Below are 15,368 nucleotides of genomic sequence, written 5' to 3' on the forward strand. Positions count from 1 at the left end.
ATATATGTATGCATCGATAAATAAGCAGGTATTTTTGCATATGTTACATTATTTCCCAGTTATATTAGCTATATACATTTAACTTTATCTATATATGGATATAACTTACATAAAAGCAGGGTGGGATGGTACATATGTCCTGGTTTCACTGCTGTGCCACATTCAGAGAAATACAGCCCAGCAATCAGAATTAAAATAATTCTGATATTCACTTGTATCTCTTGAACGACATTGCCAGAACTGGTTTGTAACCAAGAGTAGTGCTTGGGAAACGCCTTGCCTCTCCTTTCAGTCCACAGAGGCTCCAAAGCTTCTTTCTATCTCAGCCCACACAATACTCAACCCAAACTTTGCCTTTGCTTCCTCTTCTCCCACCCTCTCCCTTGTCCCAGCTCTCTATTATGTAGAATAATTTAACCCCTTTACTCATTATTTAGATTCTTTACGAGAGAGCCTAGGAGCTGACCCAGAAAGCCAGAAGACATTCTACTTAGAATCCTGAGGGGTGGAGGTGAAGGTGGGGCTGGAGGGAGAAAGACGGTGAAAAGTCAGACATTAGCCATTTCTTACAACAGTTACAAATGAGAAATTTTAGTCCTTGTTAGGGCACCATTTTATTTGTATATATTTATATTATATATATATATATATATATATATAGTATTGAAATGCTTGGCTTACTTGTACATCAGTGTATCGTTCGTGGTGCCTTTTTAAAGCATTAAATAATTATATAGTGTTTAACTTTGTGCCAGGTGCTGTTCTGGGTGCTTTATATATATTAACTGATTTAATTTCTACAACAGCCAATAGGTAGCTACTATTTTTCTCCCTATTTTACAAATGAAGAAACCAAGGTACACAGAAGTTAAGTAACTTATACGAGGTCTTATACCTTATAAGGTAACTTATAAGGGGTAAAATAAAATGAAATTGAACCCTGCAGTCTGGCTTCAGAATTTATCCTTTAAGACAATTGCCAAAACTACCTCTCATGAAATAATAAAGTTTACTGAAAGTTTTCAACACTTACTTTAAAAAATAACTTGGGGGTTGATAGACCATAAGATACTGTCTACATTTTCTCCCTGTTCTGAGTCTTTTTCTTGCTCTGAATGGTCGGTATTGTAGTTGGACTACAATACCAGGTATTGTGTTGACCAGGTCTGGAACCTTTCTGGTGTGTGAAAAATCTTTGAGGTAACGGGATTTGGAAGACATTAATTTTCTTTTCTACTTTCTCAGAATGAATTATCACTTCCCTTACAATGGGTAGGCAGTTGCTGTTTCTGACACAGAATAGGAATGCATTGAATTTACAAAACACGAAGCTGCAAACAAGAAAACCCACAAGTGGAAGAACAAGATTGGGCAAGGGAGTATGGGAGCGATAAATAGTCTGTCTCTTGTCTGTGCATGAGGTGCATGCAGCCTGTGGGCTTCCTTGCCATTGCTTGTATGCCTTTTTTTTTTGTTTTGGTCTATCACTTCCCATTAGTCAAGATCAGGATTAGCTGTCCCTGAGACTGTGAAGCTACATACTTCTTTAGCCCTTTACTCTTCTTCTGCTACTCACTGCGCTTGCCACTTACTGATTCACTTAAGGAGTGACCAAGGATGGCAAATATTTGGAGCCTGTTCTGCTTCAATTCCTGCCTCCTGAGCCCAAGGAAGATATCACTAATTGAATATGAAGTATTTTTGAACCTGGATTTTGCTTCGGAATCCTTCTCAACAGTGCCCTTAGGGTGTCCTGGTTAAAGTGCAGGCTCTAAAGTGGTACAGACCACTCTTCAAAACCCACTAGCTTCACTGTGTATACACTGATTGACTTTGGGCAAATTATTTCTCTCTCTCTGCCTGAGTGTCATCCTCTGTAAAATGGCTATATCTCATAGGGTTGTTGTGAGGATTAAGTGAGATGACGCCTATAAAGTGCTGAGTATAGCGCCTGGCAGATACCTATAGTGGCTACCAAGTGACATCACAGAAAATTGCGGAGTCAGGAGTGCCAAGCATTGGTCCCTCCACTGAAGCAGCCATTAAACTGGCAAAATCTGTCAGGGTCAACTTGTTCCGAACTCTAGACTCTAATAAAAAAAAAAAAAACTTGTAGTTGTTAGGGGAATGCTTAATGAGGAAAGAGGCTGCTAAATTTTGACATACATGAAAATCTGTCAGGTCACTGGCTGACCACTGAGAGAACAGAAGAGAGACTTCAGTGACCACTTTCAACGAGGAACGCAGTCGTTGCAAAACTAGTTTAGAAAAGTTACTAGACAAATGGATGATTGCAGCCCTCAACAAGCAACAACAGCATACCCTGATGAGAAGGGAGAATATGATTTCCAGAGTCACCATTACAATATTGAAAATGTTAAGTTTTCAACAAAAATTAGACATACAAAATAGGAAAGTATGGCCTATTCACAGGGAGAAAGAAGAAATTGACAGAAACTGTCCCTGAGGAAGGCCAGCTGCAAGTTGGCATCCAGTCACTGAATGTTGGCATACTGGAATTTAGCATAACTATTAAAACGCAGTTGCTTATTACGGGAAATACCATACTTACTTTTGGTTTATATTGTATTATGTATTATGTATTGTATTATGTATATTATGAGTATTATAAATATTTTGCCCATTTCTCTTAGTGGAAGTTACCATTAGGGGAAAAATGACCAGTTTGCACCTGAGAAAAATTAAAATTGAGAAAATTTTACTTTTATATCTGGCCTTAAAATATACACACTCTCACCATCCCACTGATTTAAAAAAAAATTTTTATTGGAGTATAGTTGATTTACAATGTTATGTTAGTTTCAGGTGTACGGCAAAGTGAATCAGTTTTACATATACATATATCCACTCTTTTTTAGATTCTTTTCCCATATAGGCCATTACAGAGCATTGAGTAGTGTTCCCTGTGCTATACAGTAGGTCCTTATTAGTTACCTATTTTATATCCATTGATTTTTAAATGCTCACATAAATGAATAAAATTAGATGACATTTTCTGTATTTTAAGTTAATCACTCATTAAAGACATATTTGAATTTAACACATTCATTATTCTTGCTTGAAGCATAGCGTATTTGGTATGACAGAAAATAATGCCTTTATACCATAATCTTTCCCTATCCTTGGCTACTCAGACATGGTACATTCTTATTTTCTTTCCCTTCAAATACTACTGGCGTTGCATCTAAACAAAAGTTTAGACTGACTGCGGAATTGGCTGTCAACATGTTAAATTAAGAGCCAGAATTCCAAGTTACACCCAGACCAGGTTACAAAAAGCCTAATTTGTGTCCTGAGAGATCCAGTTGAACAGCAGTGAGCAGACTGGCTACCCTCCACTAAGTGACCCTCAGGTCTCCATTTGGGTCTGAAGCAGTGGCAGTAGAGTTGTACCCTGAGAACGCAGAGTCTTCATTCACACAGGTCAGAGCCCTGTCTTGGGACTGAACATAGAAGGATGCAGTGGAGGCAGAAGCAATTGTTCCCCCAGCTTCCTTCTAGAAGAGGAGTTTGCTGGTGAGAAAGACGAGCAGGATCTGAATGGCATCTCTCATGGGGCTGAGGAAGGCTCTGTTGGCCAAGCTTTTGGCTGTGGTTTGGGTTGTGGTTAATTTATGGGTTGTGGTTATTTTGTGGATTGTGGTTAGTTCCTGGGCCGGGGTTGTGGTTAGTTTGTGGGTCAGGGTTGTGGTTAGTTTGTGGGTCGGGGTTGTGGCTAGTTTGTGAGTCAGGGTTGTGGTTAGTTTGTGGGTCGGGGTTGTGGCTAGTTTGTGGGTCGGGGTTGTGGTTGGTTTGTGGGTCGGGGTTGTGGCTAGTTTGTGGGTCGGGGTTGTGTTTAGTTTGTGGATCGGGCTTGTGTTTAGTTTGTGGGTTGGGGTTGTGGTTAGCTTGTGGGTTGGGATTGGGGTTGTGGCTGTGGTTGGCTTGATTGTGGAGATCTTGGTGGTCAAGTCTGAGGTTGTCCCTGGAAAAAAAAATGGCATCAGGATCTCTTTTGGGTGGCGAGTAGGCACTAGAGAAACGAGGCTAATGTGATGGAATGCTGGAGCCAGAGTTCATGGGCAGAATTCAGTGAACACTTCACAAGGGCCAAGTGTATTTAGAGGAGGGGAAATTAGGGGTACAGAATGTTAACAAAAAATAAGAAACACTCTGACCTTAAGACCTATGGAAGAAGGAATTTATACTGAACTTACATAACTATTGAATTTGCTGTTGGGAAGGTAGTCTGCCTTCAAATGTCCTCATGTCCTTAATATTATATTTGCTCAATCAGTGCAAATATGATCCAGAGTGGTACAATTTTATTTTATTATTTTTGCTAATTTCAAAGTTTCCATGTAAAGGTTATAAGAACTAGACACCATCCAGACTTGAGGATGGCTGACTCGGCTTTAAAGGAAGTGGAAGGAGGCCCTGTCCAAATGCTTGAATCCCTTTTTGTGGTGTCTGAGGCATTGGTCATTTTCACAGGCATTGATCTGACCACACGTTGGTTCTCTGAGGTTGCTTTGCAGAGAAGCAGAGAAAGCCAGGCCTACACCCCTGGGCGGTTGTCTGATCCTGAAAAACTGGAGCTTGGCAATGATACTTCCAAGGATCTGAGTGAACCACAGAGGGGACTATAAGGACGAAGAAGGGAAATGCAAAGCAGTTTGCGCAGACCTGTACATTCTGCCCACTTGCAGGGTGCCTTCCAGCTCTGTGGCATTGTCTTATCTCATTTAGCATTTCCTCAGGGCAAATGTTTCTCTAGGACACCACTGAGCCCAAAGTCTGAACAGAACCGCTTTCTTCTCCTTTTTTAAAATCTGGATTTTATTAGCATGGAGCTAAGGAGTCCTGACTAGAGACAAACTTTTTTTTTTTTTCCTTTCCTAGCATGTATACGAGTGTTCATTTCAAAAATGTCCTGGAGAAAGAAAATAACATCCCAAACTTTTCACAGAGGGGAAACCACCAAGGAAACAGTTAAGGCTTTCATATAATAGTTTCATTAGGCATAATCACTTTAATATTGGTTGTTGAAGATAGATATGCCTTTGATCACATTTGCAATGCTTGACTGACCCGAAAATGGGCAGCGTACTAGATGCATTTCAGTGTTTGGGGGCTCACGAGGAAGACCTGTTATCTGGACACTGAGAAAGACTAATATTACTTGTTCTTGGTTGAAGCTTGTATTTAAAAACTTCATTTAAAAAAAAAGATTGTCTTTCTAGTTTTAAAGTAAGTTTAAGAAAAGTCGAGAAAAGTATAAGATGTGGAATTTGAGTCCTCGTTTTGCCATTTACTTTCTGTGTGGCCTTGGGCAAATTACCTATCTTTTCTGAACCTCAGTTTCTTGAATTTGTTTTTGCTTGCGAGAGAGAGATAAGAGAGAAGGAAGGGTGCAGAGAAGGGAGAAGGGCAGGGAGCCTCAGAATGGTTTGACGTTGAGGACTACAGCCTGGGAAAGGCCAGTGGAAATTCCTGGTGGTTGTGCTGGAGGCCAGAGGCCACTCTGAGAACTAATGAAATTATTGGTTTTCTATGCTATCAACCCTGCTTTGTGCAAATCTCCCTTCTCATCCCTTAAACCCTTTGGTAAAGTCTGCTATACCAATGAAGGCTCTGTGTGAGGTGGTATTCTTGTGAAAATTGAGGAAGGAACCAACTTCCATATCCATGTCTCTGTGGTGTTGAATGGAAACAGCTCTTAAGGAAGCCGGCGTCTGGAGCCACAAGTGACCATGAGAATCGAAGGCCCCTTGGAATTGGCTTTTGTTTTCCACAGGGCACAGGATAAGGGGTTGAGCTAATCTTATGTAGACCTCAGGGTGCTGGGAGACTCAACTGGTACCTGGGTAACGCATGATTAGAAGACTTTTTTCTGGGTACCCACAAGATAATTTTCCGGGCCAATGGATTTCACTGCCAGATATGTAAATAGACTGCAGAGGAACTTACCATTTCTTCTCAGTATCTTAAAAGAAACTCTAGCCACCTTGTGCAAATCGACTGTGAAGACTCTGTGGAGGGAAAATTGATGAGAGATAATGGTGGGGAATTCACAAGCTCAGCTCACATTACTGCCTTCCCAGGGGATCCCAACTTCTTAGTTTCTTTTGTGCTTAAATTCTTTACAGCACAAGTAGCAGATCATTCAGTACTGGTCTGCTGTATACTGTCTTGACCAAGATCTTCCACAATTTTGCTCCAGACAAGATCATGTCCATCCCTCTCCCCCACCAACACCAGCACCCTGGATTCCCCACAGGCTGGTATACACGGCTGGTCTTTGTTCAGGCTAGTCTTTCTGCTTGTAATACCAGTCCCGGGCACATCTGCCCACAGACTCGACAGTAGCCTCTATGAAATTGTTTCTCCTGGTTGTCATGGACCCAGACAGAGCTCCATCAGAGAGACATGCATGCCCCTCTACTACACTGCCTTGCTGTGAGCCTCTCCCCCGACTGGAGGGCCAGCTCTTCGAGGGCAAGTTCTTTTGTCAACAACGCCTGACACGTAGCGTCATAGGTGCTTAATGTTCATTAAATGACCTGTACAGCTTGGTCTGTTGTTCTGATATCATTGGGTCCATTATTATATCAGTCTCTTGTTCATACATTGAACAATTAATGAGAGTGAAGTACATGCCAGTCACTGTGCTTACTGCTGAGGGAACAGTGGTGAACACAGCAGGCGTGGTTCTTACCCTGGAGACTTTAACCGAATAGTCAACTGACAAATAAGTGATTGCAACGAAGCAGTGGCAGTGATGAGAGTGAGTAAACAGGGAGCGGAACTTGATCTGGGGGTTCAGGGAGTGCTTTCTGAGGAAGTGCTGTGTAACCTCAATAATTATTTCTGTATAGGCCCTGCCTCCCAACCCACACTGTAAAGTTCGGTGGGCAGGAACCTCTTCATGTTGCCTTTTGTGCGCTACTCAGCGTAGTGGGCTTCCCCCATCATATGTGCTGCTCCCCTCCCCTTGTCAGCCTCGCTGATCAAGGCTGCGTGTGTACATCGTAAACAAGCAGAGAGGCCAGTGCATCACAGCAGGTGCGAGTGAAGAGGGGTCTGGAGACCGCACTGTTGGTGAGAATGTGCTGTTTCCATTGAAGATTGTCACCACCATTTGGTGTTTTATCTGTTGTTGCATGGAGTGTGGAGGCCTTAAGGAGGTGAGATGAAAGGAAAACCATTGCCTCATTAGCCCTGGCCGGCTTCTAAGGAGCTGCTGTCATCGTGAGGCTGGGTTGTAGCACCTCCCTTTGGATTTTAGTCTTGCAGGTCGCTCTGTGGGCATAATAGCACCTCCTCCAGAGCCAGCTAGGTCCAACCAAGCCTGGGCATGGCTGGAGAGGCTGGAGTGACTTGGCAGCATCACCATCACCGCTGTCTACAGAGACTTAGTGGCAGTTCATAGTGGACATGGCCTGATGGTCAGACCTGCCCTTTCAGTACAAAATGGCAGTCTGAAAGTGTAAGGACCTCTCAACATTTGGTTCTTAAAGTGAACTTGAAAATAAATCCCTAGCTGGGAGGGAAGTTTTTTGTTAGAGTCCCCAGGTGGCCTCACCTCAGAATCTGAGTGTGTCCATTTTGTGCAACAGGAGGAAGCCGGTTTTACTGTACAATCATCACACTTTCTGCCAGCAAGGCATTTCCAAAATGAATCTATGTTTTAAAAAATGATTCTCTGTGTCATGGTGAAACCGAGTCTCCCTAAAACTGAGATCCCCTGCTGAGTTTATGATTAACCACTCTCAAAAACTTTATTCTCTTTCTTGTCCCAGTCCCCACCCCCATTCCCCTTAGGATTGAAGAGTATCAAAGAAACGGGGGGACTGAAACCAAGCAGGACCCTGGGGGCCCGCCCTAGTACAAAAGCCACTCTGTGTCCCCCCATTTCTTGTTTGTAGAAAAAGGCTTTAGTCTCCTAGACCCTCCTCGAGTTCCAAAGAGCAGACTTAAGCAGTTACTAATTAGGGAAGTGAGGGAATGCAGAAACAAAGGAAAGCAGTCAAGAAATAATACTTCAGTGATAAAACAGAGTCCTAGTTCTCCTCAAGGGATACATATAACAATCTGACACATATCTTTGAGTTGTTCTGCAGAAACTAAGACCCCTGCCCAAGTGGAGGATGGTGACTACATGGTGACCACAAGCACGTAGACCCCAGACTGATTGGAATCAGAAGGTTGATGATTCAGACTCCTGAAGCATCACCCTGTTACCTCACCACCACCAACCAATCAGAAGAAAGTCATGCCCCCTGAAAACTTCACCCCAAATGTGGCCTTTAAAAGCCCTTCCCTGAAAGCCATTGGGGAGGCCGGGTCTTCTGTGCATGAGCCACCTGTTCTCCTTGCTTGGTGCCTGCAATAAACGCTGCACTTTCCTTCACCACAACCCGGAGTCAGTAAATTGTCTCTGCTGTTTGGCAGGCGAGTGGACCCAAGTTCAGTTTGGTAACAATGGGGACTGAGTACCCCTCCTCCAGGCTCTTGGCTACTGGCAGCTTCTCTGCACCCCCAGTTTAGCAAGGCCTCCTGGAGGACTGCCCTGGGGGTTGGCAGAGAGGGGAACACTCAGGTGGCCAGATGGTTTCAAGAGGAGTGTCTTTATTTTTAACTGTTTGCTGCTGCTGCCCCCAACCCTGCCTGGCTCTGGAGTACTGTCTGCCCCAGACTAATAGGAATGAATTGGGTGGGAGTAGGAGGGAATATAGAGAATTTGAAGCAAACTGGGTGCCAGGATTCTTTGCTTGACCAAACTTTAGTCAGGCTCTGGAACCTTCTCCTAGGCCCATCTGTGTACTTCCTTATAAAATCCAGTTTTAGCCAGAATCCTCATAAGTCGGTTTAGCAAGAACCTTCCACCCTTGATATCTGATCACCTTTATTATCTGATTGAATTCCTCATCCTTTACTATCCCCCAGGTGATATCGGTTCAGCCTTGGCCTCCCTTAAGCAAGAATCCTGTTAGGTCAGTTTAGCCAGAGCCCCCTTACAGGTCTTGATGTTTCCTCTTAGTGATTTTCCATCCACTGAGCCCTCACCCTGTTCCTGGGCTGTAAATTCCCACTTGCCCATGTTGTATTCAGAGTTGAGACTTGTTCCATACGGAGGTCTCTTTTCTCTTATTGTGATAGTCCTGAATACAATCTGTTTTTGTTCATTCATTCATTAGTTTTGCTTTAACTACTATCCAGCTCTGGTTTTCTTTAACACCAATTCTTTCTGTTTATGTTGAGCATACCTGGTGTGTGTGTGTGTGTGATGTATAAACTTCTACAGATAAAGGTAGGACAAAGAATGGTGAGGCAGAAAAGGAGTACAGCTACTGAATTATCCACATCATATCTGGATTGCATTTTGAGTCCTCTAAAGTCAGTATAAAACTGTACAAACATAATATGAAATTGTAAAAGCCCAAAGCAAATCATATATGGATAGGTTCTTACTGTAGCTCGACTGTAGTTATGTTCATGGAACTAGGAGATACCCATTTTGCCTCGAAGAACTTGCTGTATCGGCTCTTCATGTGGTACAAGACGCTGCTGCTGCAATACTTGTCAGCTTTTTGCCAGGAGCCAATGAGTGAGTTGTCCTGGTCTATTGCTCGCAGGATCACAGAGGTAATATTTTTATTCACAGGAACTGACACTAGGAGGAAATGAGAAGGAAACAATCAGCCGTCTGTGCAGTAAGACAAGAGATGGGGGTGATGAAATCAAAATTAAGTGTGAAAAAAGAAAGTTACAAGTAGTATGTAAATATAGTGTGGTCCCATTTTTGTGAAATAAGGTGAAAAAAGTCCGGAAGGAAATACATGAAGATATTAACTATGAGGATTTCTTGGTTGTGGGGTTATAGATGGTTTTTATTTTCTTCCTAGTTCTTCTTTGTGTTTTCCAAGTTTTCTACAGGAAAAGGTGAACAAAAGAAGACCTGTACTCTGGCCCTGGTTTTGCTACGTATCAGGGATGAGGTCCTGGCTGACTTTTAACCTCTTGAGCCCTGTTCCTTTCTGCCAGATGAGAGTTCTGCCCTTCTCTCAGGAGGAATGCAGTGTGGGGAGAGAAGGGGTGGATGCATGTGAAAGGGTCAAGCGGACCTCCTGGGAAGTGCTTCCAGAAGTAAGGAACTGTTACTGCCAAGTCAAAGCAAAGCCTATTTCCTGGTTCCAGAAATGCTGATGTTCTTGGTCTTTGTTGTTGAGAGTGAGGGAAGGGGGGGCCTCTGAGACCCAGAGGCCCTAATCCAGGTACCTAGTCCAAGTACCTGCCAAAGCCCCAATCCAAGTACCTCTAAGTAAGCACTTAGGGTTCCGTGACCTCCTCCACTCAGGTGAGTCTCACCTGTTGACCTAGCCCAGCGTGTGCCCACAGGGACCCCACTGACACTTGTTAATTCCACCTGTTATTTTCAGCCTTCTGATGTGTAATAGGGAGGGAATTTCAAGAGACTATTTCAGTTTGTCCGTTTCCTCCCTTAGAAGATCCCTTCTGAACAAATTTCTCAATGCTAGGGTCCTCTCAGCCACCCCAACTTATTTTAAAGGCTTCTCCTTTACAAAATAAAGAAAATTGATCTTGCAGCACAATAGGATTAGACAGTCCTGGATCTGAATCCTAGCCCTAACATTTAAGACCAAGTCACTTCCCCTCCGATCCTTGGTTTCTTTCCTGTTCATCATTCACTCCACAAATATTTATTGAATGCCCGCTTTGCACTAGGGTTGGTTCTAGGTCTGAGGATAATGACATTATCTCTCATTGTATGGAGATCATGATACCTTATCTTGAAAGGTTCCTGGGAGACTGAAGAGAAGAATGTAAAGACTTTAATACTGGTGGGTGTTGGATAAGTTGCCATTGTTATTCTTAGCACGAAACATTTCTCTGTTCTGTTTGTTTTTGCCAGTCAAGGTTGCTGAGCCAGATCCCCCCGCCCTGAGTTGCTCAGCGAGAACCTGACATTTGTCCTAGATGTGTGTGCATGGTGCTAAGGTGGATGGTGATGAGTGACGGTGTCATCCAGTCATCAAGCCTGTCAGCTCTCCCCTGGGCTTGCCTTTGTCCTTTCTTCTGTTTTCCACCCCACTCTCTGGCTTAAATCTGCCTTTCGTCCCTCCTAGTTATCTGTATTATCCAGATTCCTGGCCTCCCTCAGGCTTCAGACTGATCAGACTTCCACACTCAACACTTCCATCAGGACACACACCTGTCCAAAACCTTCAAAGTGCTCTTCTAGAGCCTCTAAACGTTTCTGGTTTTATATTTCTGCTTCTGTTGCTTGCAGGACCCAGTGCATGGCTCTTATGATCCTCATAAGAAGTACATGACACGTAGTAGGCATTCAGTGAGCCTTAGTTCCTCTTCTCCTTTCTCTCTGCTCTACCCGGTGCCTCTGTAAATGCTGTGTTGTCCCTCTCATCCAGCACGTTCCCTTTCAAGGGGTCTTACGGATCATCTTTTGATTCTTCTTTCTTCTGTCTTCCTACTTTCACATGGCTCCTCTGCCACCCCCACCTCCAACCCCGCACCCCTTGCATCTTCACAAGATAGGTTTCTTTTTTTTCCATTTCAACAGCAAAATTCTTCACCTCGTGATGTGTTACCTTAAGTCAGAGGTATGAGACCTGACCATCCAGGTCCTGCTCTGTATACAAGGTCACACACATGCCCTCCTGGTCCTCATCTTGAAGCACAAGATTACCCTCCCTGCCCTGTTTAGGACAAGATCTGCTGCCTGAGGGAGTGGGACATAGGGAGACCCACCACAGCTGAGGCACTTAGTGACAGTCCCCAAGAAAAAATAGAAAAAAGGACTAGCCAGGATGAGTGTGTGAAGGCAGGCCATAGTCATTCTCCTGCTGAAGCCTGGAATCTGTAGAGCATGGGTATAGATATCACCCTGGTGTTCTGTGCAAAATTTGGTTAGAGTTCTAAGAGAGGCAGGATAACATGGTAGATGAGTCAGGCTCTGAAGCTGGACGCCTTGGCTAGACAAAGCAGGACAAATCTTGGCTATTATTTAGGTTCAAATGTTAGCTGTGCAACCTACTAGTGACCTTGGGTAAAACTTTAATTTTCCTGTGCTTCAGTTCTCATCTGTAAAATGGGGAAGATAATAGCATTTACCCTTAGAACAGTACTCAGCACACAGTATGACGTCTTAGCTCTCATTACCTTAACTGAGAGGCGTATAGTCTAGTGGTTAAGAGCAGGGTCTCTGAAGCTAGAATGCTTGGGTTCATGTCCCAGGTCCATCATTTAAGCAGCTCTGTGACCTGAGCAAGTCACTAGCATCTCTACCTCTGTTTTCTCATTGACACACAGGAAATGACAACAGTATCTACCTAGTAGGTCATTGTGAGGACTAAATACATTAGTACATGTAAACAGCCATATTAAATTTGTTGTTATTATGAAAGTTATTCGAGAGCACTTGCCTTGACTTGTAGGTTTGACTGATCCCAAAAGGGATGTCTGTAAAATATTTCTAGGCACCTCAAAGAAAAGCACTGGATTAGGAATGAAAAGACCAAGATTCAAGAGGCAGTTCTGCCACTTATTAGTTGTGAGACCCTGAGCAAGTCATTTAACTTCTCTCAGCTTCAGGCTCCTCATTTATCAGGTGGGATAGTAATACTTTCCCTGTCTAGCTCACTAGATTTTCCACCCACAGACTAAAAGTGAACAGCGTCTCCTGGAGTTGTGCCGTATACAATCATTCATGGTGGCATTGTTTCATCAAGTGGATGGAAAAAGACTACAAACTGTGGTGCAATTTTTAATCCCTTAAAATAATAAAAATGCCCCCCCAATACAGACTGTTTTAAGTAAAAAAAAAAAAAAAGCCCAAATTATTTAAGTGAGAGGACTTGCCGCAGTTGTGCTCTTGCTGGGACTCGGTTAACCTGAGTGTTGGGATGTAATGACTCCCATGGCTCAGGTTCACACAGGGGACATGCAGAAATAGGAAATAGTCCCACCCAACCCATCCTCTCACATGTTCTCATTCTCCCTCTTTCTGCCTCTGTGTCCCAGACGGGTCAAAAACACATGTTTTGTTTGTGTCATTGAGAGCAGGGATGGAGGGGTATGTTCTGCAATTCCAGTTTTATCTACCCTCAGAAAACAGAGGACAGCAGAGAGAATGGCTTCTACTTACCTGTGTAGACTGTATTGCTTTTATAGACGTTTGGGTTGGCATGGATTCCTGAGTAAGTGGCGACAATAACCTTATTGAAGAGCATGCAGTTGCCATTGTGACTTATGCAGCTGGCAGGAGAACACAGCAGTCCAAGGCACAGAAACAGCCCCAGTGGCAGCAGCAGGGACCCGAGGATTGCCATGGTCTTGATCTGTTTGGAAACTACTGGGCCTGAAACTGGGTAAGAGCTACAACTCACCTGTTTATATGCTCTGGGGCTGGAACTTCTGGGTGAGGTCATACATGCAAATCTCCTGCCCACTCCTCCCTAAGATGAACGGGCTTCTGGAATTTGGCCCAAGATATCACCAGGAATGAATCTCCTTGTATCTGTCACCATGACCCTTTGCGAATTCCAGTTTTGCTCATGAAGGGGAATGTACTGATCGTGGTTTTATTTTGCCTCTCATTCACCTCAGCATCTGACATTTGAAGGAAGCTGTGAGGAGGGGTTAATACTGGCAAAGTGAAATTCAGAGTTGAGTAATCATCACCTACCTGTCCTGTTTAGGAACTACACTCTTCTCGCTACAGGAAACTCAGGCATTAAAGCACTTTTCTTCATGGAATATTACGTATCCTTTCCAAGTCTCCTTAATCGAACATGTCTCCTGTCCCAGTTCATTTAGCGACTATCATAGAACTAGAAAGACTGTCCTTCTGGATTTATATTTGTTTCTTTGGAAAGAAACAGCTTTGGTTCACCTTGCTTCTGCCTGACACTTTCCTCTATACTACTGTAGCACAAGGAAACTACTGAAAAAAAATCAGAAAATATGTTTTTTTCATACTTCTTCTCTGATTTTAATTCACTCACTGAAGGAGAAAAGAGGAGAGATGTATTCTGTGTGAGTGGAAAGAAAACAAAAAATGTAGAATTGAATCAAAGAGATATTTATAAATGTTTTTTCAGGAGAAGCACTTACAGAATGGTGGAGTGAGGACCTCTGAAAAACCTACTCCTCCAGAAAAGCAATGAGCAAAAACAGTCTAAATCAACTTTTTCAGAACTCTAGAAATTAAGCAAAGACTTGCAACAATTCAAGGAGCATTTGTTTAAGAAAAATGGCTGAATCTCTAAACATAGTGAGCATCGAGGCATTTTAACTTGCCCTGTTCCCATCCCTCTTACCCCACCTCTTCAAGTAGCCTTAGAAACCAACAGCCTTGCAACTATGATAGCCATGAAGACCAGCAAACTAGCAGCCAATAGGGAGGGGACAGAATGGGCTTGGAGTGCTCCAAAAAGCTTCATTTCCAGAGAATTGTCCCTATATGACCTGTCTGCAAATTGCCTATAAAGCTGAATTCTCAGGGCTTTCAGAACTTTCTCTGCAAACAGCCTTATTGCTAGGGTATTTGTTGAAAATAATCAGTGGGAAGTTTTTAACATTGCAGCTGTCTGAAGCAGTGGTTGCAACTGGGACTAACAAGGAGCTGAGCACAAAATTTAAAAGAAAAAACTGGGACTGAGATGTTGGTTGGGGGCCTTGGAAAGCTCTGACAAATTCCTGGGGATCTAAAAGGTCATCTGCATGTACAGAGCTATGCACATGCCCAGAAAACATCTGAGAAAGCCCTAATCACTTATCTCTGGCTGACCTTGAGGGTCTATACAAGTAAGAAATGTAGGCAAAGGCTGAGTTGTAAACTGCCTATTTGACCAGTGAAGGCATGCACACAGAGAGGAAGTTGGCAAAGATTGAGAGACTTACTCGTTCAGGACATTTAGGAAATCTCTGTCTATTCATTAGCTGACCACTAAGCTAACTAAGCAGAGACTTCAGTGACCACACATAATAAAGAATACTGACTTTGCAGAATGAATTAATTCAGAAAAGCTGCTAAATAAACAGCAGCAGCAGCAGCAGCAACAACAAATAATAACTAATGCGAACTACAACAAACCCTGGGAAGGAGGGGAATCTGGTGTGCATAATGGTCAATGGTCACATTATATTTTTTAAATGTTCAATTTTCAACAGAAAATTATAAGACATACAAAGGAACAAGAAAGTGTGTTCTGTATATAGAAAAAAACTCCCAGCCAATAGAAACTGTCCCTGAGGAAGTCCAAATGTTGGACTTACTAGACAAAAACGTTAACTCAGTCATTATAAATATGTTCAAAGAACTA

The 15,368-nt window shown here is 43.0% G+C and overlaps 1 protein-coding gene across 1 annotated transcript; it reads right to left on the bottom strand.

Annotated features, from left to right (window-relative positions):
• Positions 1–3,054: 3,054 nt before the first annotated feature.
• PLET1 (placenta expressed transcript 1) lies at positions 3,055–13,373 on the bottom strand. The gene is made up of 4 exons (XM_049713840.1): positions 13,190–13,373; positions 9,475–9,676; positions 5,971–6,032; positions 3,055–3,985 (listed from the first exon to the last, which is right to left on the bottom strand). The coding sequence occupies exons 1-4, from the start codon at positions 13,371–13,373 to the stop codon at positions 3,519–3,521; spliced, it is 915 nt and encodes a 304-aa protein (XP_049569797.1). The 3' UTR covers positions 3,055–3,518.
• Positions 13,374–15,368: the final 1,995 nt, after the last annotated feature.

This window comes from Orcinus orca, chromosome 8 (assembly GCF_937001465.1).
Source record: "Orcinus orca chromosome 8, mOrcOrc1.1, whole genome shotgun sequence".
Classification (NCBI taxonomy): domain Eukaryota; kingdom Metazoa; phylum Chordata; class Mammalia; order Artiodactyla; family Delphinidae; genus Orcinus; species Orcinus orca.

Excerpts from the sequence above, each read along its gene's own strand:
- PLET1 (XM_049713840.1), bottom strand. The coding sequence starts at position 13,373 with ATGGCAATCCTCGGGTCCCTGCTGCTGCCACTGGGGCTGTTTCTGTGC. Across the intron at positions 6,033-9,474 it reads ATAACTACAGTCGAGCTACA|AGTCTTCACAGTCGATTTGC; the intron begins GTAAGAACCTAT and ends TTCCCTCCACAG. Across the intron at positions 3,986-5,970 it reads TAAGATACTGAGAAGAAATG|GGACAACCTCAGACTTGACC; the intron begins GTAAGTTCCTCT and ends TTTTTTTTCCAG.